The sequence below is a fragment of the Drosophila sechellia genome, chromosome X (assembly GCF_004382195.2).
Source record: "Drosophila sechellia strain sech25 chromosome X, ASM438219v1, whole genome shotgun sequence".
Taxonomy (NCBI): Eukaryota; Metazoa; Arthropoda; class Insecta; order Diptera; family Drosophilidae; genus Drosophila; species Drosophila sechellia.
This window is the reverse complement of record NC_045954.1, coordinates 5,821,176-5,841,579: the sequence shown is the minus strand read 5'-3', so window position 1 is coordinate 5,841,579 and position 20,404 is coordinate 5,821,176. Positions and strand designations below refer to the sequence as shown.

The 20,404-nt window shown below is 45.7% G+C and overlaps 2 protein-coding genes and 1 long non-coding RNA gene across 16 annotated transcripts in view; 2 read left to right on the top strand and 1 right to left on the bottom strand.

Moving 5' to 3' along the window:
* LOC6612310 (voltage-dependent T-type calcium channel subunit alpha-1G) overlaps positions 1-8,058 on the top strand; it is an 85,397-nt gene extending 77,339 nt beyond the window's left edge. For 8 of the 13 annotated variants that reach the window (XM_032724738.1, XM_032724745.1, XM_032724744.1 and 5 more), the window contains 4 exons: positions 117-309; positions 368-517; positions 2,202-4,118; positions 4,185-5,105. In XM_032724738.1, coding sequence (XP_032580629.1) covers positions 117-309; positions 368-517; positions 2,202-4,118; positions 4,185-5,105 — 3,181 coding nt within the window. Of the gene's footprint in view, positions 1-116; positions 310-367; positions 518-587; positions 1,097-2,201; positions 4,119-4,184 lie in introns of those variants that run through there. The other 5 variants (XM_032724742.1, XM_032724737.1, XM_032724743.1 and 2 more) reach the window with 2 other exon arrangements.
* Positions 8,059-8,103: 45 nt separating this feature from the next.
* LOC6612311 (neprilysin-1) lies at positions 8,104-20,003 on the bottom strand. Of its 2 annotated transcripts, none has more exons than XM_032724753.1 (9): positions 19,867-20,003; positions 15,523-16,109; positions 12,545-12,643; positions 10,755-10,882; positions 10,566-10,683; positions 9,423-10,429; positions 9,195-9,357; positions 8,811-9,127; positions 8,104-8,751 (listed from the first exon to the last, which is right to left on the bottom strand). In XM_032724753.1, exons 2-9 carry the CDS (start codon positions 15,950-15,952, stop codon positions 8,479-8,481), a joined length of 2,535 nt encoding a protein of 844 aa, XP_032580644.1. In that variant the 5' UTR covers positions 15,953-16,109; positions 19,867-20,003; the 3' UTR covers positions 8,104-8,478. The 2 variants fall into 2 exon arrangements, with proteins under 2 accessions (XP_032580644.1, XP_032580643.1); XM_032724752.1 differs by lacking the exon at positions 19,867-20,003 and adding an exon at positions 18,029-18,317.
* LOC116801999 lies at positions 18,422-19,541 on the top strand. The gene is made up of 2 exons (XR_004362401.1): positions 18,422-18,738; positions 18,821-19,541. It is a non-coding gene; the product is annotated as an uncharacterized LOC116801999 (long non-coding RNA).
* Positions 20,004-20,404: the final 401 nt, after the last annotated feature.

Below are 20,404 nucleotides of genomic sequence, written 5' to 3'. Positions count from 1 at the left end.
TTCTCCACATAACTATCTGTTTTCCGTACTCTTTTCACCGAGCGGAAAATTCAATTTCAACTTTGTCTGCGAGTTCCATTTCACGTATTTGCATTTCGACGCCCTCCGTTTTGCAGGTTCCGGCAAATCTGTACGTGGTTTGTCAACCAAAAGTGGTTCGACAACGTGGTCCTGCTGTTCATCGCGCTCAACTGCATCACCCTGGCCATGGAAAGACCAAACATCCCTCCAAGCAGCACCGAAAGATTGTTCCTGGCAACAGCCAATTACGTGTTCACCGTCGTCTTTACCGTCGAAATGTTTATCAAGGTCAGTAGGATGCAATATGTACAATATGTACTTACATATATTTCTGATTGAACAACAGGTGGTGGCAACGGGAATGTTTTACGGCCACGACGCCTACTTTACGTCCGGCTGGAATATCATGGACGGATCTTTGGTTACCATTTCCATAATTGATTTGTTAATGTCCCTGATTAGCGAATCGAGTCCGAGGATATTTGGGATTTTAAGGGTAAGTACGGGCTCGCGGCCCTTGGAAACTTTGCTATCCGAAAGCAGCAGCAGTAGCCAGCATTCCTCAGTCGACCAGAAAACCAGAAAACCAGACAACCAGTAAAACAAGCCAATCTCAAGCGATTACCAACAAGCAGACCAAGATCAACCAGAACAGCTATTACCAAGAACCACGCCCAGAACCGACCACGCCCATTTACTTGGCTGCTGGGCTGCGCACTCGGATCAAAAAAAAAAAACTACCGCTAAATCGCTAATCGCAATTTATAGCTAAAGCTAATGCTAATGCTAATGCTCGAAATCCCCAATCAAAATCGCTCGCTATATCGCCTCGAACACGTAGCTCTGTCTCTGTTTCTCTGCTGATTGGCTATCTCTGTCTTTTTATGTGCTCTTCTTTTTCTTGCGCACACCCACACACTCTTACACACACACACACACCTGCAAAACTAAAATCACATACATACACATACATACATGATCCAAAATTCTTCAATGAAACATTATCTGAAATCTTTTCAATTTTGAGTTTATCTTCTACTTACACACATCTCGTGTCTATCTCTATATAAAAAATTGTGTATATAATATACCTATATATATATATATTGTATATTTCTATGAAAACTTCAGGTAAATTTCCGCTGCTATATGCGTTAATCAGCAAAAGAAATCCAATTTGTTTTCACCATTTATTATGTGTGTGTAGACCCCACTTCCCGAAATATAACTTTTTAAAGTATTCCCCCAAAAAAAAAAACCAAAGAAAACTAAAATTCCAGTAATCTGTTGACTCGCCTTCATTGAGTTTCGTATTGAACATACTTGATTGTTACCCACCTACCTATCGACAACCTCCAAGTGATAGGGTTATGACACTTGAAATGGATAACAAAAACGCTCTCTAAATCTTTTTCCACGCTTTCGGTTCTCTTCGAGTTACCTATTCATTAAGTTAATTCATGTGGTCAGTAGTAGTGTCAGTTGGTAGTGTCATACCCCTATTTCAAAGAAAGCCACCATTTGAGCTGTTCTCCACTTCCATTCCACCACTCCAATCGAAACGAAACGAATCGAATCGAACAACATCTCCATCTAGCTAGCTATAATTATAATTGCAAGCGCCCCATCTCGTTGTATTATTACAGATAACCCATTCCCATCGCCTTGCTTTGTTGTTCAAGCAGTGTTGGCATTTATATATTATTTTTGGGGCATAACTGCCCCGATTTGTGTTACATTTTCCATATTAATTCCATTAGTTACAGCACACCAGTGGTTTTAGTTTGTACAACTCAAAAATTGCATACCATTCAAGTAAAAAAAGTAATAATTTAACTTGGCAATTATGAAAATGCACTATTTATTAGGTTGCTTCTTATATTATATTTTGATTGAGTGTAAGTTTTAACTGTGGCCATTACACTGGTGTGCTTTGTTGCTATTTCCTTATTTGTTGGCTTCATCCTGAGTAAATATGTATATTCTACATGATTTTCATGCTTTTACTACATGTGTGGCGCCACCTGGCGTCCGCTGGCTGAAGCCAGCGAAGCAAGCAGTGTCTCGCGAGAGGCGCCGCCGATAAACAAGTGTAGCCGATGCACCAACCACAACCACTCTTCTCTTCTCGTCCTTTTCCGTCTGTTCTGTTCTCGCCCCGGAAACAAATGTCCTTGCAGGTGTTTCGACTACTCCGATCCTTGCGGCCGCTGCGGGTGATCAACCGAGCCCCGGGTCTGAAACTAGTCGTGCAAACGCTCTTATCGTCCCTGCGTCCCATCGGCAACATCGTGCTGATCTGCTGCACCTTCTTCATCATCTTCGGCATCCTGGGCGTTCAGCTCTTCAAGGGTACCTTCTACTACTGCGAGGGAGAGAACATCAAGGGCGTGCGGAATGCGGACGAGTGCCGCCGGATTCCCGGCAACGTGTGGACCAACCGCAAGTACAACTTCGACGATCTGGGCAAGGCCCTGATGTCCCTATTCGTCCTGAGTTCCCGCGACGGCTGGGTAAACATCATGTACACCGGCCTGGATGCGGTGGGCGTCGACCAGCAGCCCATCGTGAACTACAACGAGTGGCGTCTCCTGTACTTCATCGCCTTCATCCTGTTGGTGGGCTTCTTTGTGCTGAACATGTTCGTCGGCGTGGTGGTGGAGAACTTCCATCGGTGTCGAGAGGAGCAGGAGAAGGAGGAGAAGATCCGGCGGGCGGCGAAGAGGGCTCTGCAGATGGAGAAGAAGCGTCGCCGGATGCACGAACCACCCTACTACACCAACTACTCACCCACCCGGATGTTCGTGCACAATGTGGTGACCTCCAAGTACTTTGACCTAGCCATTGCCGCCGTCATCGGCCTGAACGTGGTCACCATGGCCATGGAGTACTACAAGATGCCATCTGGACTCAAGTACGCACTGAAGATCTTTAACTACTTCTTCACGGCGGTCTTCATCCTGGAGGCCAACATGAAGCTGGTCGCTCTGGGCTGGAAGCTGTATCTCAAGGACCGCTGGAACCAGCTAGACGTGGGCATTGTCCTGCTCTCGATCGTGGGCATTGTGCTGGAGGAGCTGGAGACGAACACGCACCAGATCATACCCATCAATCCGACGATCATACGGGTGATGAGGGTACTGCGGATTGCCAGAGTGCTGAAACTCCTGAAGATGGCCAATGGCATACGGGCCCTCCTGGACACCGTGATGCAGGCACTGCCCCAGGTGGGCAACCTGGGACTACTGTTTTTCCTGCTATTCTTCATATTCGCGGCATTGGGCGTGGAGCTTTTCGGGCGACTCGAGTGCTCCGACGAGATTCCCTGTCAGGGATTGGGCGAGCACGCGCACTTCGCCAACTTTGGCATGGCTTTCCTCACATTGTTTCGCGTAGCGACTGGCGACAATTGGAACGGCATCATGAAGGATACGCTGAGGGATAATTGCGATGACGCGGCCGATTGCGTGCGCAATTGCTGCGTCAGCTCAGTTATTGCTCCCATATTCTTTGTGATATTCGTGCTAATGGCGCAATTCGTTTTAGTGAACGTCGTCGTGGCTGTACTGATGAAACACCTCGAGGAGAGCCACAAGCAAATGGAGGACGAGCTCGACATGGAGGTGGAGCTCGAGCGCGAGCTGGTGCGCGAGCAGGAGTTCGCCCAAGAGCAAAAGCTGTGCCAGCAGCTGGCGGAGGCGCAATCGAAGGCGGCCGCTCCCCCGCGCCCCCTCACCAAGGTCAAGTCGCTGCCGAAGAACTTCATCTACAGCACACCCTCGCTGGACAAGAAGTTCCCAGCGGTTTCGGGCGTCAACAATCCCAGCCTGGCCAGCTCGGCGGCCACCAATCTCAACCAGGTGGCGACGGCGGGAAGTGGGGGTGCGGCACCGGGAGCGGTACCGGCCGGATCGGGAGCTGGACCACGGAGGCAGACCGTCCAGTACTTCCAGCAGCCGCCACATTCCATGCTCGGCGGCCTGAGTCTGGCCGAGATGGGCGGCACGCTGTCGCCTCAGGCACTCGGTGCCCGATTGGGCGAACCCTTCGGCGGCGGAGGAGGAAGCAAATCTGGGCCACGACGCCAATCTTACTGGGTAACTTGAAAAGTTCATTTTCAAAAATTCCATTTAATTTAATTTTTTTTGTTTCAATAAAAACAGCAGATTAATCCAATCCGTAAGCGCGGCGTGCTGTCCAAGGAGCGCTCACTGGACGAGCAGGCCATCCGTCGGCGGAATCTGGAGGCCAAGCGCACCAGCTGCGACTCGCTCCCATGGGGCGGAGATGCCCTCGACTGCCGTAGGGGCACGATCTTCGAGAGCCTCGAGTCCGATGGGGGAGGTGTAGGGGGTGGTGGTAGTGGCGGCGGTGGTGGTGGACTAGGAGGAGGAGTTTCCTACGATTTACGGAGTGTACGCAGCGCGGATGTCGGCCATTCGGAGACGGATGGGGATGTGTCCCTGTCGGTAGTCAGTGCGCTGGTGCCCTCCGTAACGACGCCACTGCCCCCACCCCTGTCCTTGCCCATTGTCACGCCCACGTCGACGCCCACGCCCCTGCAATTGCCAATGCCATTGACAATGCCAATGCCCATGCCGATGGCACATCCTCCACCACGGAGACCCTTTGGATGGTCGCAGTCCGTGGACCAAGGATGTATGCGGAGCAACCTGCTCCTCTCCGTTCCCAGATCCATGCCGCCGCGCAGTCGCAGTGGCAGCACCAAGCAACTGTTCAAACAACAGGCCCTGGACGAGGATGCCGACATGGATGAGAACTCGCTGCTTCTGCCAACAGCAGCTGGAGGTGGCTCTGGACCCGGATCGGTGTCAGCCATAGCCTCGAGTTCGCTGGATCTGCCAGATCAGAGCGGTAGCTCCAAGCAGATCCTTCCAGACATCGCACTGGGGGTCAGTAAGTCCGACTCCTCGGACATTCTGCGCATCATCAGCGAGCGGAGGCGCATGGATCAGCGGGAGCAGAGGGAGCCAGAGCAGGATCAGGACAACGAGGCGGAGGACAGGGACAGCGACTACAAGGAGCTGCTCCTGGTCAAGTCGCCCCAATCCTCCATGGACTAAATGCACACACACAAACACTCTCTAGATCGTTACAGGTAGTTATCTCTAAATAGGGCCAGGCTTACAACAATAATGATTACTACTGTAGAGCTGACTAACAAGGATAATAGCTAGGATAACAGTTAAGGTATCCCTTGATTTCGAAACCTCTAAGTTGGTCCACCTGCAAGCGAAGGAGCTTACTTTCAACCTCTAGAAATCTATATACATTTACATATATTCTCCATAATTCGAAAACCTGGCCGCCATTAAAGAATACTTTAGGGAATTTTCTAAACACTATAACTATAGCATTAGGCTTTAGGCATAAAGATCGAAGAGTGTGGTGAGAAAACAGAAGTAATGATTATTCGATAGTTAATATACTATAGAGGATGCAGGTCAAGTGACAAATGGCACACTCTCAGCCGAAAATATGGATGAAAAGCAGTAAAATAGAATTGAAAGCAAAGTTAAGTAAACCCATGAAATAAAAAGTAAATTACAGCTAGTAAGCAAAATTGTCAACTGTTTTTAGTGCAATCCTACGGTTTTCATAACTTTAACAAGCAAAACTTATAAGAAGAACTCAAAACTAATAGATCGCCAGAGATCGGTGGAGATGAGTAGCTAAGTTTCAAGTTGATTAGAGTGTTTCCGTTTAAATGTAGCTGTCGAAAACGAAGATACATAACCCCGACGAGGGTGATGGATTATATACAAGTGTTATATGCGATTTACATATATAAAGTTATATTACATATACAGTTACTTATAGGGGATACTGCATTCGAAACAAAAATGATGGAAATTTGTGAACAAAGAATCATCAACTCTGTGATTAGCTCTTAAAGTTTAAACGTTTATATGAGAAGCCGTGCAGACACCCAAGCCGAAAACAAAACAAAACAAAACCAAACACAAACACCTGCGATCTGTATATAGAAGGCCTGCATGTAAACATATGTATTCGAGTGTATTTTACATAGCTAAGCCAAGGGACATGAAACTAACGGAATGATACCGAACAGAGCCATCTGAGCGATAAGCATTGATAAGCAATAGAGAAATGTAGCTCTTAAGATCGTACCTAACCTACAAACCTATAAAAGAATAAAGCTGCGTTGTTCCAGGGTGTAAAACGGATACGGAAAAGGGGAAAACCATTAACAGGAAACACATAAGAACCTTGTGCAAACGAATTTACTTAGGTACTTAAACACACACACACACACAACCACACACCAACAAAAAACCCAAACAAATAGCTCGTACGATCTGGTCGACAATCTTCGCTAAATCTAAATACCCTTCCCATGTCTGACGCTCTATCCCCTCCCAGAGGCTTCCAGAACTTATAGATCCCGCCCCCGGAAAAACAAGCAGACATCCGAAATACAGTGCCAACGCAGTAAGGGTATTCAAGATGTTTTTTTTTTTTTATAAAAATTAATATAACTCAAAGCTATCCAGTAGTAAAGGCAAAGATGGCAGCAGGAACTACAAGAGGAACTTTAAAAAGTAGCATTTATAAAGGAAGAAAGAAAAACCAAGAGAAAAGTAGAAATTTAAAGATTAATGTTTAATGACTATATATAGTGTATATATGGAACTATCAACGAATTACAATAGAGTATCAAGATATTTCTTCAGAAGGCATAACTAGAACAAGACAAAGGAGCGAGGAACCGAGAAGAACACTAACTTAACACTGTCAATTTTTCAACATGGTCTAAGCTAATTTTTCAAGGAAAACCAATGATCTAAGATTGAAAAAAATTTTACACTCTTTGTACACACTGTAAAAAACGATGTGAAGGAGCTCTCCAGTTTAGATAAACTTTAAAATCAAACTTAGCAAACGATTCGGGCAAAAGCGAGGAGAAGAAGAAGCAACAAATTTAATTATACGATAATTTCATCTGTGCCTTTCTCTACGAATATATATACATTTATACATATATATATATATATATAGCAAATGTATCAGATACTGTCTCTATCTCTTTCTACGCTCCCACTCCCTCTCTCGCACACACACACACACACACACAATGAATATGCCCTACTCACCACACCACACAACCTACACAGACACCAAGCAGTGCGAAATGTAACGGTGATGGCAAGCAGTGCCTCGCGTAGCTGAAAATGCAACTCAGAAAACTATTTACGAGGCAGGAAGAAGGAATAATAACGAAAAACCAAAGTAATTACTTAAGCCTACTAATAAATGAAAACCGAAAATACAAAAATCCAAAATGAACGTAAAAATACAAATTAAATTAAAGAAAAGCATGATGTTTATAGGTTAATGCGCTAGTAGTTTTGAACTTTTTTTTTGTAATTTTTTAACGTAGCCGCTTTGAAGTAAACCAAATGAAACTATATACGTTTTTGGTTATAGTTGTGTGTGTCTGTTTTTTTGTGCGAAGCGTAATTCAACTATAAAGAGCGTTTCTTCTTGTTGATTAATAATTAGGTAAACTGCTACAAAACACATAAGTTAATTAATGAAAAACGAAAGCATAAAGAAAACCGAAAGTAACCGGAAAACCAAGCAAAATTAGAAAAAGTGAGTTAAATTTAAAATTATAGCCATAACGGCCAACGAAATGCAAACTAAGCAAATTTGCTTTTAGCTCCATGCAGGTACAAGAGGAATTCCCAAAAACCATTGATTCTTTGCAAAATAAAATAAGCCAATTAAATGTGAAATTGTTTAAGAAGGCCATAAGAAACTAAGCACTATCCCCTTCTGCAAGGCCACGAACCGAAACTCTGTTAGACAAATAGCCAAAAGCCAAGTTGTAATCATTTCGTTGCGTGACCTTTGCGTATAATTTGAATGGTTCGATTGGTTCGACTAGATACGTACATATATACTGAGAACACATACTATGTAAAGCAGCGAAACAAAGCCAAAAAAAAAACCTAAGAAAACGAGCATTATAAATTAAAGAGAATTTGAAAAGAATTTATCCCCCTAGTTATTTTTAGATGAACAAAAAACTGACAGTTTCCGTACATGTTCTTTATTCACGAATATAATGTCGGTAAGGAGGTGTGTGAAAAGTGCGGATCCGGGGCTTTTTGTGGGCTACTCGGATAGCGCACTCGTGTACAGCTACAAACACACTATAATTCTATATAGCCAGGTATAAAGTACATATGCATTGCAGCGCCATAACGAACGGAAAATAAGACGGGGAACTACACAAAAAATTGGAACAGCCCAGATCAGCTGGCCCTCGATCTCATCGTCCTGGTTGGTTGGTTGGTTTGCTGTTGCCGCAGGTGATCTACAGTACTCGTATGGTGTATATCGATATGTATATACTATATAGTATGCGATATAAATATATAAAAAAAAAATATCGACGGCCGCGCCGGACTACCACACGCTGCACTTTTCCGCCGGATTCATGGTGCTGCCCAGTGGGCACTTGTAGGCGCTGGCAAAGTCGCGAGAATTCGAAAGTGGCCCCAGGACACGAACGAATCCGGGCGAGTGGACCGCGGAGCGGATTTTGGTCAGAGCGTCCTCCGGCCGCATGGATCCGCACCAGATTTGGGCGTAGTTGAGAAAGAACAGCTGATCGTGGGTCATGTTCAGGCCGGGCAGCTGCTGCTCCCGCCCATGTAAGGTCTCCCATTTCTTGTAGGCCTAGATAGGAAAGAAAGAACTTAGAGGGTTTGGGATTCATGGCATATAGGTGGACTTACCCTGAAAGCCTGCTTGAGACCACCGTTGTCGGCGATGTTCTCGCCCTGCGTCATCCGTCCGTCCATGAACATATCCACCTCGTTGATTTTGTAGCGCGAGTACTGATCGATGACGCACTGCGTCCGTTCGCGAAAGGCCTCGATGGTGGCATTGTTCCACCACTGCATCATGTTGCCCTCCTTGTCGAACTGCCGGCCCTTGTCGTCGAATCCGTGGGTAATCTCGTGGCCAATTACCACTCCGATTCCGCCGTAGTTCAGGGACTTGGGAAAGTGCTGGCTGTAGAAAAGCGGCTGCAGGATGCCAGCAGGAAATACTGAGGTATGTAAAGAATGCAAATGAGTAAGATGAATTGGCAGAGGAATGATCTGAACCGGACCCACCTATATCGTTTTTATTCGGGTTGTAGAAGGCATTCACCACCGCCGGTTCGGTGGTCCACTTTTCCTTGTCCACCGGCTGGCGAAGAAGTCGCAGCATCTTTTCCGACTCCCATTGCAAAATGCTAAGGACATTGTTGATGAAGTTGTCCGGGACAATGGTTAGCTGAGGATAGATGACGCAGTTTAGGGACTCGAGATTGACGAAACTGTTAATCTATATATACCCACATTCACGTACTCCTGCTCCAGCTCGGTGGCATTGGTCAGCAGCTCCGGATAGCCAATCCGCTCGTTCATCGAGTCCGCCTTCTCCTTGGCCACCGCCCGCGTCTCGTCGTCCATCCAATCGTTCTCGGCCAGGAGCTCGTTGAACGCCGCCCGTATGGTGTGGATCATCTCGAGGGCCACCTCCTTGCTCTCCTGGTTAAAGTTGTCCCGGATGAAGAGGGCCCCCACGGCGACTCCCAGCTTCTTGTTAGTCCACTCGACGCACTGCGACCAGCGTGTCCTCTCCGACTGGATGCCCATTAGGATCTTGCGGAACTCCACCCTCTCACGCTGATACTCATCGATCATGTGTGACATCAAGGACATAACCAGGCGCCACAGCATGTAGTTGTGCACCACACGGCGATCGGTGTGCGCCAGTATCTTGCCCATTTCGGTGAGATAGTGCAGGCCGTAGGTGACCAGCGGTTCGTCCTCCTGCAGAGGAATCCCCGGACCCAGAGCTGCCTGCAGATACTCCTGCCACTGCACCTCGGGTACCAGTTCCTGCAGCTCCGGCAGCAACATCTTGCGATAGACCAGGCTCGTGTCATGACGATCCGCCTCCGGCAAGGAAACATTCACTAGCTGCGTCTCGAAGAGCACAACCTTCTCCAGTTCCGCAGCGGCGGTGGCCGGATCCGCTCCCAGGAGCAACGCCACCTGCGTCATGTACCGATGGTAGGCCCTTCGGTCGTTAGCACTGCTCTCCTTCAGGTAGTAATCCCTCGAGGGCAGCGCATACTGCAGCTGGTCCATCTGCAGGATGTTCACCGAGCTGTTCTTGTCGTCGGCGCCCACGTACAGCTCGATCATCACCGGCTCGCTGTAGTTCAGCCGGAGCTGACCCATTAGCCGCTCCACGGAGAGATCCGCCGGCGGACTCCAGTTCCGCTCGATGACCGGCCAGCCGCCCAGAGATTGCAGCACCTGCTTGAGTCGCCCCGTTCCGATTTTGCGGATTTGAGCTGAGAATGGGAAGTAAGGTCGTAATGTTTAATACATATATTCAAAGTTGGGAGAAGGAAAAATAGTTAATAATTCTTAAAAATTGCTAATGACCCCTGTTGCCAAAAAGTTGTATTAATATAGAGTTAAACTTACGAATATCCATGCAGCTCTTGAAGAAGGTTTTGGCCTTAATGGTGGCCTTGTTGTCACGCTCATCTATGGGTTCCTCCAGAACTGCGCGCAGGATAACCTGCTGCTGGTCGGACAGGACCTGCGGGGAATTTGGATATGCACTTAGCAACCGAATCTTACAGAGGCTTAGGCCAATCTCGAAACAAATACCTCAAACGTGCTGATGGAGCTGCGGTCCTCGGGAATTAGATGCATCTTGTTCCACGTGCCGCACGCGTACTGGAAAAAGTCCTCGCAGGGATCGGAGTTGAGGTCCATGGCCGAGAGCAGGGAGGCGGCTGGATTTGGATAGTTTGTTGTGCGTTAAACCGGTGCAGTAAATCAAACGAAACCCGGTGGGAAACCCTTCAGCTGGAGTGCAATTAGTGCTTCAACCCGTTGAGGCCATAATTTATGCCTCCTTTTGATCGCACCGGCCATAAACTTGGACCACAAATCATAACCGGAACTTTTGCGATAAGCGATAAGCAAAGTAGTTTTCACCACCGCAAAATTCCCACACTTTTTCCCCGATGCAACTTTTCGGTCACATAAAAGTTGTGAATGAATGCGGAACTAAACTACCAAGAAGGAGCCATATTCCGAGATAGACCTGCATTGTTCACTGGTCGTGCTGCCAATCCATAAATCAACGTCATTAAGCTGAATTTCATTATCTCGGAAAACTAAGTGCGAAACTCATTAGTGTGCCCCCTCCCCCACCTTCAAGATTTTTCTCACTTCTAGAAACGTCCTTGATTTATGCTGTAGCCACAAAGCCAAAGGATACTAGCTTGCCAGCGAAAATTGCATTCTGGGAATTCGAAGTTACCTAGGCTGTAAGTCGGACTTAACACTCATTTGTCATCCACTTAAGCAATTTTCTTGGGCCCTTCCTATACACCCTGTACACTGCTGACATGCCATCTCCCGCAAACAACGCCGAAGTCCCCCCGGCTCAGCTGCTCCTGGCCACTTACGCCGATGACACTGACATGCTGGCATCTCATCCTTCACTGCAAACTGCCTCCTAATTCAATAACTTGAATGCCAACAATCTGTCATTTCATTATTCAATTCCTCGAAGGTGTTATTATCTAGAGAATATGACAAATAGCCCAACCCCTTTGGCTTAGTTCAATTAAGCAACTGATTTGGGTTACCAAATAGGGTGAACCCCCGAAAAGTGGAGCACTCGAATCGATGGCATCGCCTGATAATTGTGCCCATGTATATTTCAGGATATGTCCTGCAACTGAACAGGTGTATCTATATGCCCATCCCTCCAACCAACCATCCATCCATCCAACCAACTATCTATCCAACGAACTATCCATGTAGCTATACATTGCTGTGTCCGTGTATCTAGCGGCCAAGCAGTCAGTCAATCACTGTGGCAATTTCCTCGGCAAGTGACTTTGAGGTGTTGCTGGCTGCCCGCATTGCTCGACATAAGTGCATTTGGAATGGATGAATGGACATGTGGGTGAGCAGATGTTTTGGTCCCCATCGGCGGGCGAAATGAGCGCCATATCCCATATCGCCCAAGCCCTCCAAACGGGCACTTAGCTATCTTAATAGCTGGTAAATAATTTACAACTCAAATAAAAACCGCACATATTGGATGGTTGTAAAAGGCCCTTACCCTTCGCCATCCCCCATCGTCTATTTCATTCGATTGGCCGTAGTATAGTTGAGTTTCTTATAGATGGATTATTCAAACTCTTTTATTTCTCTATACACGAAATATGCATAATGTACGTTTACGAAGATATCGGTTTTGAACACAAGGGAGTTTTACTGTAGTCATTATAAGTATTGGATTATTAAAGCTATTTGTAATGCAATTTGATTGTCCCAAGTGCAATTTGAATTCCCCTTAGTTTGAAAACAGCGTTTTTGAACTACCCTATAGAAGAGTCCCCAATATGCCAGCGATTTTTAATTGGATCTCAGCTTACCTGTTCTCACGCACTCCTGGGTCATGCAAATGTTATCCTGCCCCTCGTGGGCGGATCCCGAATCCTGGTTCCACCTGCCGTTCGGTCTGTCATCGTTGTCTGCAATTAAAGTTGGCGGATTTTCAGTACAGCTCACGCGGCGTATGAGCAATGTGTTTTCATTTTGGTTTTAGCGGGCGAATACAGCGGGATGTCGAAGAACTTATCAAGACAGCCAGCGATTCGCGGGCCACTCAACTAAATTGAATTTGAATTTCTCATTAAAAGAGGAGCAGGGAGCAGGCTCCTCCTCCTCCTTCTTCTCCTGCCTCTCATCCACATTTGGATCCACCTGCCCCCTTCTTCACTGCTGGCTTTATTAAATTAAAATAACGAAAAGCCAAGCTCGTTGGGTGAATTCCCTCGAACCCGCCCACCGGCCATCGGTTGCCGCCTGGACAGGACACATGTTGCATGTCGTCCTTGTCGAGGCTGTCAATAAAAATGGGACGTTCTCCGGTGGCTGGGGGAGAGGGGAGATTGGAAAGGTGGAGGCGCGTTGGAGATGACAGCTTTAGTTATTAATTAAAGCGATTCAGCCAAGCGAACCGTCCACCCAGCTAATAACATTTCCCCCCGGCTTTAATAGGTTTAAGTGGACCAGAGGATGGTTCCATGTGGCAATGGCAAGTGGCAAGTTGGCCAGCTGACCAGTTGGGTACTCGGGTTGAATGTCCAGGAGCTGCAGCAATTATGTTTCAGCAAGGGGAATTTCATTATAATATGGAAAGGAAAGCAATCGATTTAGATAGCCATGAAATATTGTCCCCTGGCTTATTTCCCTTTAATGTTTCAATATTGAGAGCAAGATCTATCCGAAATATTTATGATTAATGGTTATTACAAGACCATTAAAGCCCAAGTAGAATGCTATGAGTATTGTTATGCTATTTATTCGGAATACTAGAACTTGAATACTCCAGTGATCTTTAGTGGATATATATACCATTCCAACCAACTTTGCATCAGCTCACTTTAAGTTCGAAGGGAGAAAATCGATGGACCGAAAGGGAAGTGGTGGAATGGAGTGGTGGAGTGGAAAGTGAAAAAGTGGGAAAGCGAGAAAAAAATCATAGTCAAGGCCAAAGGCCTACCGCAAGTTGCTGTGGCTGTTGCCGATGGAAAATGCTGATGATGGCAATGATGATGATGATGATGATGCTGGGTATTTACGGAGATGCCGCCAATGAGATATTTTTAAATGGTTTTAAAAGGGGAATAGGCTTTGATGGTGCCGCTGCCTCGATGAATGAATTTTTGGCGCAAAATATTGAAAACACGTTTTATCGTGGTAAATATAAACAGGATAATGGTCTGTGCAGTGGTGTGCGTGTGGCGCGTATGTGTGTGCATATTCAATTAGCATAAGGAGTCGAAGGAGGAGTACGCGATCGATGGGAACGGCCGTTAAAAAATTCATAGACATCCCTATCCAATGCCGATTGATTGCTTTTCGTTCGTATATCGAACATGTTTTTTTTTCGGGTGCTCATGTATTTGGTTATTTTTCTCGGCTTTTTTTTTCTTATGTTTTCTGTAATCGAGGGAGCAGCACATGAAAATGTAAATTATGACAGACATCCTTCCATGGAGCAGCCCGGTTCGCAGCTCCTGAATATTTCAGTTGCTTTGAATCGCATTATTCCATGTGCCAGCGAACAACAAATGCAGAAGGGCGTCGAGTCCAGAGCACCACCCAATAAAAGCAACCCACCCGACCAGCCACACCGCACCACCCACCGATAACACAAGATAAGAACGGATGGGGAGGACAGTGTCCCTAGGTCTCCAAAAAGGCGATTCTAGTGTGACATAAATAACTACTTTTTTATATGCATAATTATACTGGTTTTTCGCTGCGTAATAGGTAGCAGCAAGTTGTGGTATATAGCTCGATGATCTGTTTCGTTTTTCAGTTCAGTTTGTGCATGTTTGCACCACTGTGGTGCGGGCAACTGGCGCACCACAAAAAGGCAGAATGAAGGAAGCGAGTGCCGTCATTGTTGTTGTTGCTTCCGCTGGTTGTTTGACATATTCTGTAATTGAATTTCAAACAAGTCGCATTACAACAGCCCAGGACGACCGAGGACAGGACAGAACGGAGATTACAACACCCCGGCGGACGGACGGACGGCCACATCTACACCTACATACACGTGTATGTACAGGGCCAGGTCCACCAGTTCCAGTGTGCCAGTGTACCAGTGTGGCAATGGAATCTTTTAGCCTGTTGCGCTCCATTCCCTGGGACAAGGAAATTGAGTTTTTGCTCCATTTGTTTGAGTCACCACCGGCCAGGCGCTAAATTCAGTTAACATGCCTGGTTGGTGGCCAACAGGAGGAGCAGAAAGGGAGGGGGGCAGCACGGGAATCAGGAGCACAGGATGTGCCTGTTGATTGACTGCTGACCCAGTTGCCAAGTTCCCAGCTCCTGCCAACAGGTGAGGTGATCCCAACACTCAACACGTTTGCTGCAGAGAAACGCAATAATTTTCGAAATATTCCCAAAGTGAATTAAAGTGAAAGTGAAGCAAATTAATTCCGAATAGTTTGCCAAGCATGATTGATGAGCATGATTGAGTGAGTGCCCATGTCAAATTCGCCAGATTGGCATGTGTCATATACTAATAATTCATGTTTCGAATAGGCGTAATACCCATGCACACCTATGCGTAGATTACATCTAATTCTGGGGGCTCTCAAAATTCCACCATGAAACCGGGAAGTTTCGTCATGAAAATCACAATCAAACAGCAGTACATAGCTTTCGATAGAATGACAGTAAATAGTGGGACAATGGAATTTAAACTGATAAGTAAAAAAAAAACAAAAAATAACTTCAAAATGTCGTAGTCTTTGCATAGCCCATCCATAGAGTATCTAGTATCTTCAAAGTCGCTAAACCGTAGTTGAATATATTTCATGACCTTAACCCTTACCTGGCTCCAGGCGGTACAGATGGCACCGCTGATGGACGCTGGCGAAGTAGATGGCCAGTGCACCGATGGCCGCGCCCAGAACGGTAAAGGCGATGGCCAGGACGAGCAGGCGGCGTCGCTGCTGCGACTCCTTTAGCAGCCAGTCGCTGTGGCTGCCGGTGCCCGTTACCATGCCGGGATTGCCCTGCGCTGGATTGGCTCGCTGGATGCCCACGCCTCCGCTGCCGTCGGGCGCCAGGAAAACGACAGTAGGCAGCTTGTTCTGCTGCTGCTGGGTCTGATGTGGCGCCTGGTGCTGCACCTGTTGCTGCCCCAGGAGTGGCGACACCACCGTGGCACTCAGCTCCTCCAGCGGCGCATTCGCTTGCAGGTAGCCGTTATTCAGCGGCTTCTCCGCGGCCGCCGCTGTTGCCTCATGTTGCTGCGACATCTTCTTCAGTGGGGCGCCTGATTTGTGGACCGCTCAGCGATCGGCGGACAGGTGAAGCGGTACAGCGATGTGGCGGTTCAGCGGTTCAGCGTACGGCGTACCGTTCGCAGTTAGAGCGACAGCGCCGGCGAGGCTGGCAACATCAGCCTCGATGGCACTGGAAGAGATCATCCAGGTTAGTCATATTTCAAAATATTATATGTGACAACACCCCTCCCCGCAAAGGATATTTTTGAGTGCTGACAAGGAGACTAGACTTAAGAATATGATTTCTGATTTCTATGCTATTTCTATCATTTCTTATCAACGCGTTTCTCGCAAGTTTGCTTTCACTTTAGGCGGGCTTTCCGTAAATTTATCAAATAGAGATGTCTGGGTGAATTTTGAGACCAGACCGGCCAACACCGGATTTAACCAGTTCGGCCACGATCGAAGCTTGGCCGATTCGCGCATCGAGACCTCACTGTGGTCTTTCGTTGTCCAACAAAAAAAGGGTGGCGGATCGTTGGGGAAAGAACCGCAGTAGTTACAAGTACCGGCTTTTGAAGTTTTCACAGTAATGATCTTCTGATATCATCTCCTTCGCATTGTTGTTGTTCTTGGATCGTTTTTTTTTGTTTCGTGATATGACCAAGTTGTGGTTGTTGTTGTTGCTGACTTTAGTAGGCAGTTGTTGTTTTTGTTGTTGTGACATGCGATCAGGGCCAACGTGTTTTACGCGCAATCGCAGCCGGCAACTCAGCAGGGGATGCTAAGACAAACAGTTTGTTGTGCCGCCGATTAAAGTAATCATTGGCTAAGAAGGCCCTTGAAAAGTTAATCTAAATACATTCTTAATCGTAATGTATGTCCCATAAGCTTCATAAACAAATTTCATCCAGTGTCTTCACATGGCAACAGATGGAAAAGATTGATTTTTCAATTGGTGAAGACATCCATTTGGGGTAACCCCACTGATTTGGGGTCACCTTTCGGTACATAACAGAATTATAAGCTTCGTTTCTCGTGTGTAACATTAAATGAGCAGATAAAATTAGTTTTATTTTTATGAGACTAGTAAACCTGTCAAATAAAAGCTATAAGGTCTTACGTAAATTCTGATGAGTATTCTAACAAGAAGTGTTGGAGAATACGGGGCTCATTATCTGAATATGATACATACAGTAGTTAGTTGTGTCTTTTGTTCACTAACAGATATGTATACATATATTCGGCACATGCGGCGACCTTACTTTCTAACCGATATCCACTGTGACTGGAAGCTCGGATTAATGCGCGGCAAATTTTGCAAAACTCGAAACTAGTTAACCCAGCTGCGAATGGGCAGCGACGTCGACGGAGGCAGCAGACTATATCGTCTATATACTGTCACCAAGCCGATTCGATTCGATTTGATTTGATTTAATCTGATCCGATGGCAGATGACAGATCTCGAATGCCCATCGGAAATCCAGAGCCCAATATCGTGACGCTGTTGAATACTTAATATTCACAATGTTCTCGGCCGGCGATCGTTTTGAAAATTGGGCGCTTCTAATGAGCCACGTGAAATTCTATACAGTCGCTGTATTATTTCGTATTTATTCTTTTTTTTCCACATGGGGAAGAAACTCGAACGGAGCGACACAAACTAAAATAAATTAATGCGACCGTCGTTAAATTCGCATCGCATTACCGCAGCTGGTTCACAAACTAAACAAAAACTTTGAAATTCATAATCGCACAGGCAAAAAAAAATTGGTAACTCTGGCTGGCATTTAAGAAGAGGTGAATATTACCCATGATCGTAGTTTCAGAATCATAATATGAGTTCCTTAAAAATATATCTTTTGATTTGCGATAATTTCGCAAATAATCACTGCACAGAAAAAAATGTCTCACTCCCGAAATTTTGCAATATTTCAGAACTGACATCAAAAACATGGTTAAGTCCACAAAAAACTTGAATTCAGATTTCACGCATAGTGTTGGGAATACCTGTGCGATATCAGTTCGAGAACACAGATCTTAACTTATTTCTTTTAGTGTACTTTCCGGTTTTTTATTATAATTTTGTATAATATTTTAGTGCATTACTTTTTGTTGTGCTGCTGGTTTAGTGCTTTATTGTTATTGTTGTTGCGCTGCGGGTTACCGTTCTTGCTTATTTTGTTTTCACTATTTTTTTTTTTTTTTGTATTATTACTTATGTCTTTTACGACTTTACTGCCTTTGATTTGATTGTTTGTTTGTTGTTTTGAATTTGCGATTCGCCTGCGAGTGCGAGTGGGCGGGCGCTCTCTTCCTCTCACTCTCTGTTTTTAGTTAATATAATTCTTCTACTTTGTTTTTTTTTTTGTTTTGCCGCCAAACGCGCGAGGCGACTTTTCGATGCCAACTGAGCGTTCTCAACGCGTGTCCTTAGCTTTTAAGCAGTCGCTGTCGCCGTTGCCGTCGCTGCCGGCGTCGCAGTCGACGTAGTCGCCAGCAGCACTAACAACAAATTCAACCAAGTATTGCCAATGGAAGTGACACCCCAGAGGTGTATATTAAATTAATGCCAACTTGGTTACAGAGCCCCAAAACGAATAAAATAATATGGGGCCAGATGTCGCTCCCAGTTCTCTGGGCGAATTATGGATGGTCGGTCAAGCATTAAAGTTCAGCAACATCGCAGCCGGAGACTTCCTCGACAGATTTGGAGCAGATAGTTGAGTTGGGCCAATGTGGTACTTCCCGTTTCCTAGGATATCTGCAAGTTTGCCACTCATTGGTGGTGCATATTGGACAGACTGTTTACCTGGCAGGTGGGTTCGCTCTCCTGTTACCCTAACTCCATGTCGTTCCACGCACGAAGCGGTCTAATCGCTGTTCTGTTTCATTTTTCAGCTGTCTGCCCCAGCCAGTATGACGCTGTAAGCCACCCATGAATGGCCAAAGCACCCAGCCCCTCAATCCCAGAGGAACCCAGAACCTAGAAAACCCATCAAGCGATCCAGTGGCCATTGCCGTTGACATTGGCATTATCAGTGCGTGATCATCGTGTCGTTGTCAATGGGCTTCGGACAGAAATATTATTTACCACCCACTCCGATAAGTTGGAGATTAAGGGAGATTATAGAGCACTCCCCCCGTCAAAAAGCACATCCACAGACCAGGCCCCCCTCCCAAAACAGAACAAAAACACCCACATTTGCGCCCATCTTTGTGTTATTACTTTGTGACACTAGTTTCGATTTCGATTTCGCTGATTGATGGGATACCTGTCCACAGTCCACAAATTCCCAAGCGATCATATATGGGCGGATTGTTGGAATCTCGCCCGAAATTCGGTGGGTAGTGTGGTTATTCGCCCGCCCTTTAACATAACCAAGCCACCCTCACCCTACGAACAAAGAAAAGCCATCATTTGATCGATTTTCGTTAGCTGATTGCCATCCTAGCTCACAAAAATAGATTGAAAGTTTCCAAACACGCGCTTTAAGCTCAAAAAAAAGAAATGGGCGCCCAACAGGTGGCGTGAATACACGGCGAGAAAAGTGGCGTGCTTTCAAGTTATCAACTAATTTAATTGGCCCAATAAATAAACAGCTAAACATGTTTACATAAAGATAACTTTTATGAGCTCTGGGCATCTGTTGTAAATGCTTAAATTACCATGCACATGCTTACTACCTTTTTATTATTTTCCCAGGCCAAGCCAATAAGTTAAATTGATAGTATCGCAGTGATAAGAGGTTTTTCGTTCAAAAGTGCAAATGCACTAATAGTCTAAAAATTAAAGGTGGCCAACAGAAAATGTAATTACTTTTCAGCCGCCTGATTATTTTCCAGTACATCAGCGTGTGTTCCTACCACAAATCAAAGTTAGGCACTGCCAATGTTCCTGCTCCCATAAATTCCCAAATGGACAATTACTCCAAGCTACCGGTTACCTGGAACTTTAGTTTTGGCGCAAAACTTTTGGCATGTGCGTTTCAGCTATTCCTTTTTTCACCATTGACATTTGCGGATTGTGGCTCCTTGGGCGCCATATGGCAGCCAAAAAGCAACGAGGATAACCTCGATAAGCACAAATTTTAACCGAAACTCTTAGGAATAAAAACTGAGCGACCACACGAAACGAAACAGAGGTGATAATTATTTATTGCAATTTTAAGTTGTATTTATTTCAGTTTCGCGTTTTATTCTTGGACAGGAAATTCAAAATGTTTCCCTTGCCAACGCTTATTCCTTTTGCGTGTTTGGCGTGCGACTAAACATTTTTTTAATCGCTTAGTTTGCCGGGCCGGTTAAAACAGAGCTTTTTGAGGCAGAAAGCTCGATTGGGCGAAGCGAACACTTGTTGAGTGGCAATGCGCTGCTCTATGCACCTGCAAATCGAACTAAATTTATTATAAAATAGTGTTATTAAAGCATCCTGTAATGAGTAATCAACTTAATACTTTCAACTGATGCCATCAAAAATGCTAT

Bases quoted from the DNA above. Each gene is read 5' to 3' on its own strand.
- LOC6612311 (XM_032724753.1), bottom strand. From the start codon at position 15,952: ATGTCGCAGCAACATGAGGCAACAGCGGCGGCCGCGGAGAAGCCGCTG. The intron at 12,644-15,522 runs GTAAGGGTTAAG...CTTTAATTGCAG, and splicing joins TCTGTACCGCCTGGAGCCAG to ACAACGATGACAGACCGAAC. The intron at 10,684-10,754 runs GTATTTGTTTCG...AATTCCCCGCAG, and splicing joins GCTCCATCAGCACGTTTGAG to GTCCTGTCCGACCAGCAGCA.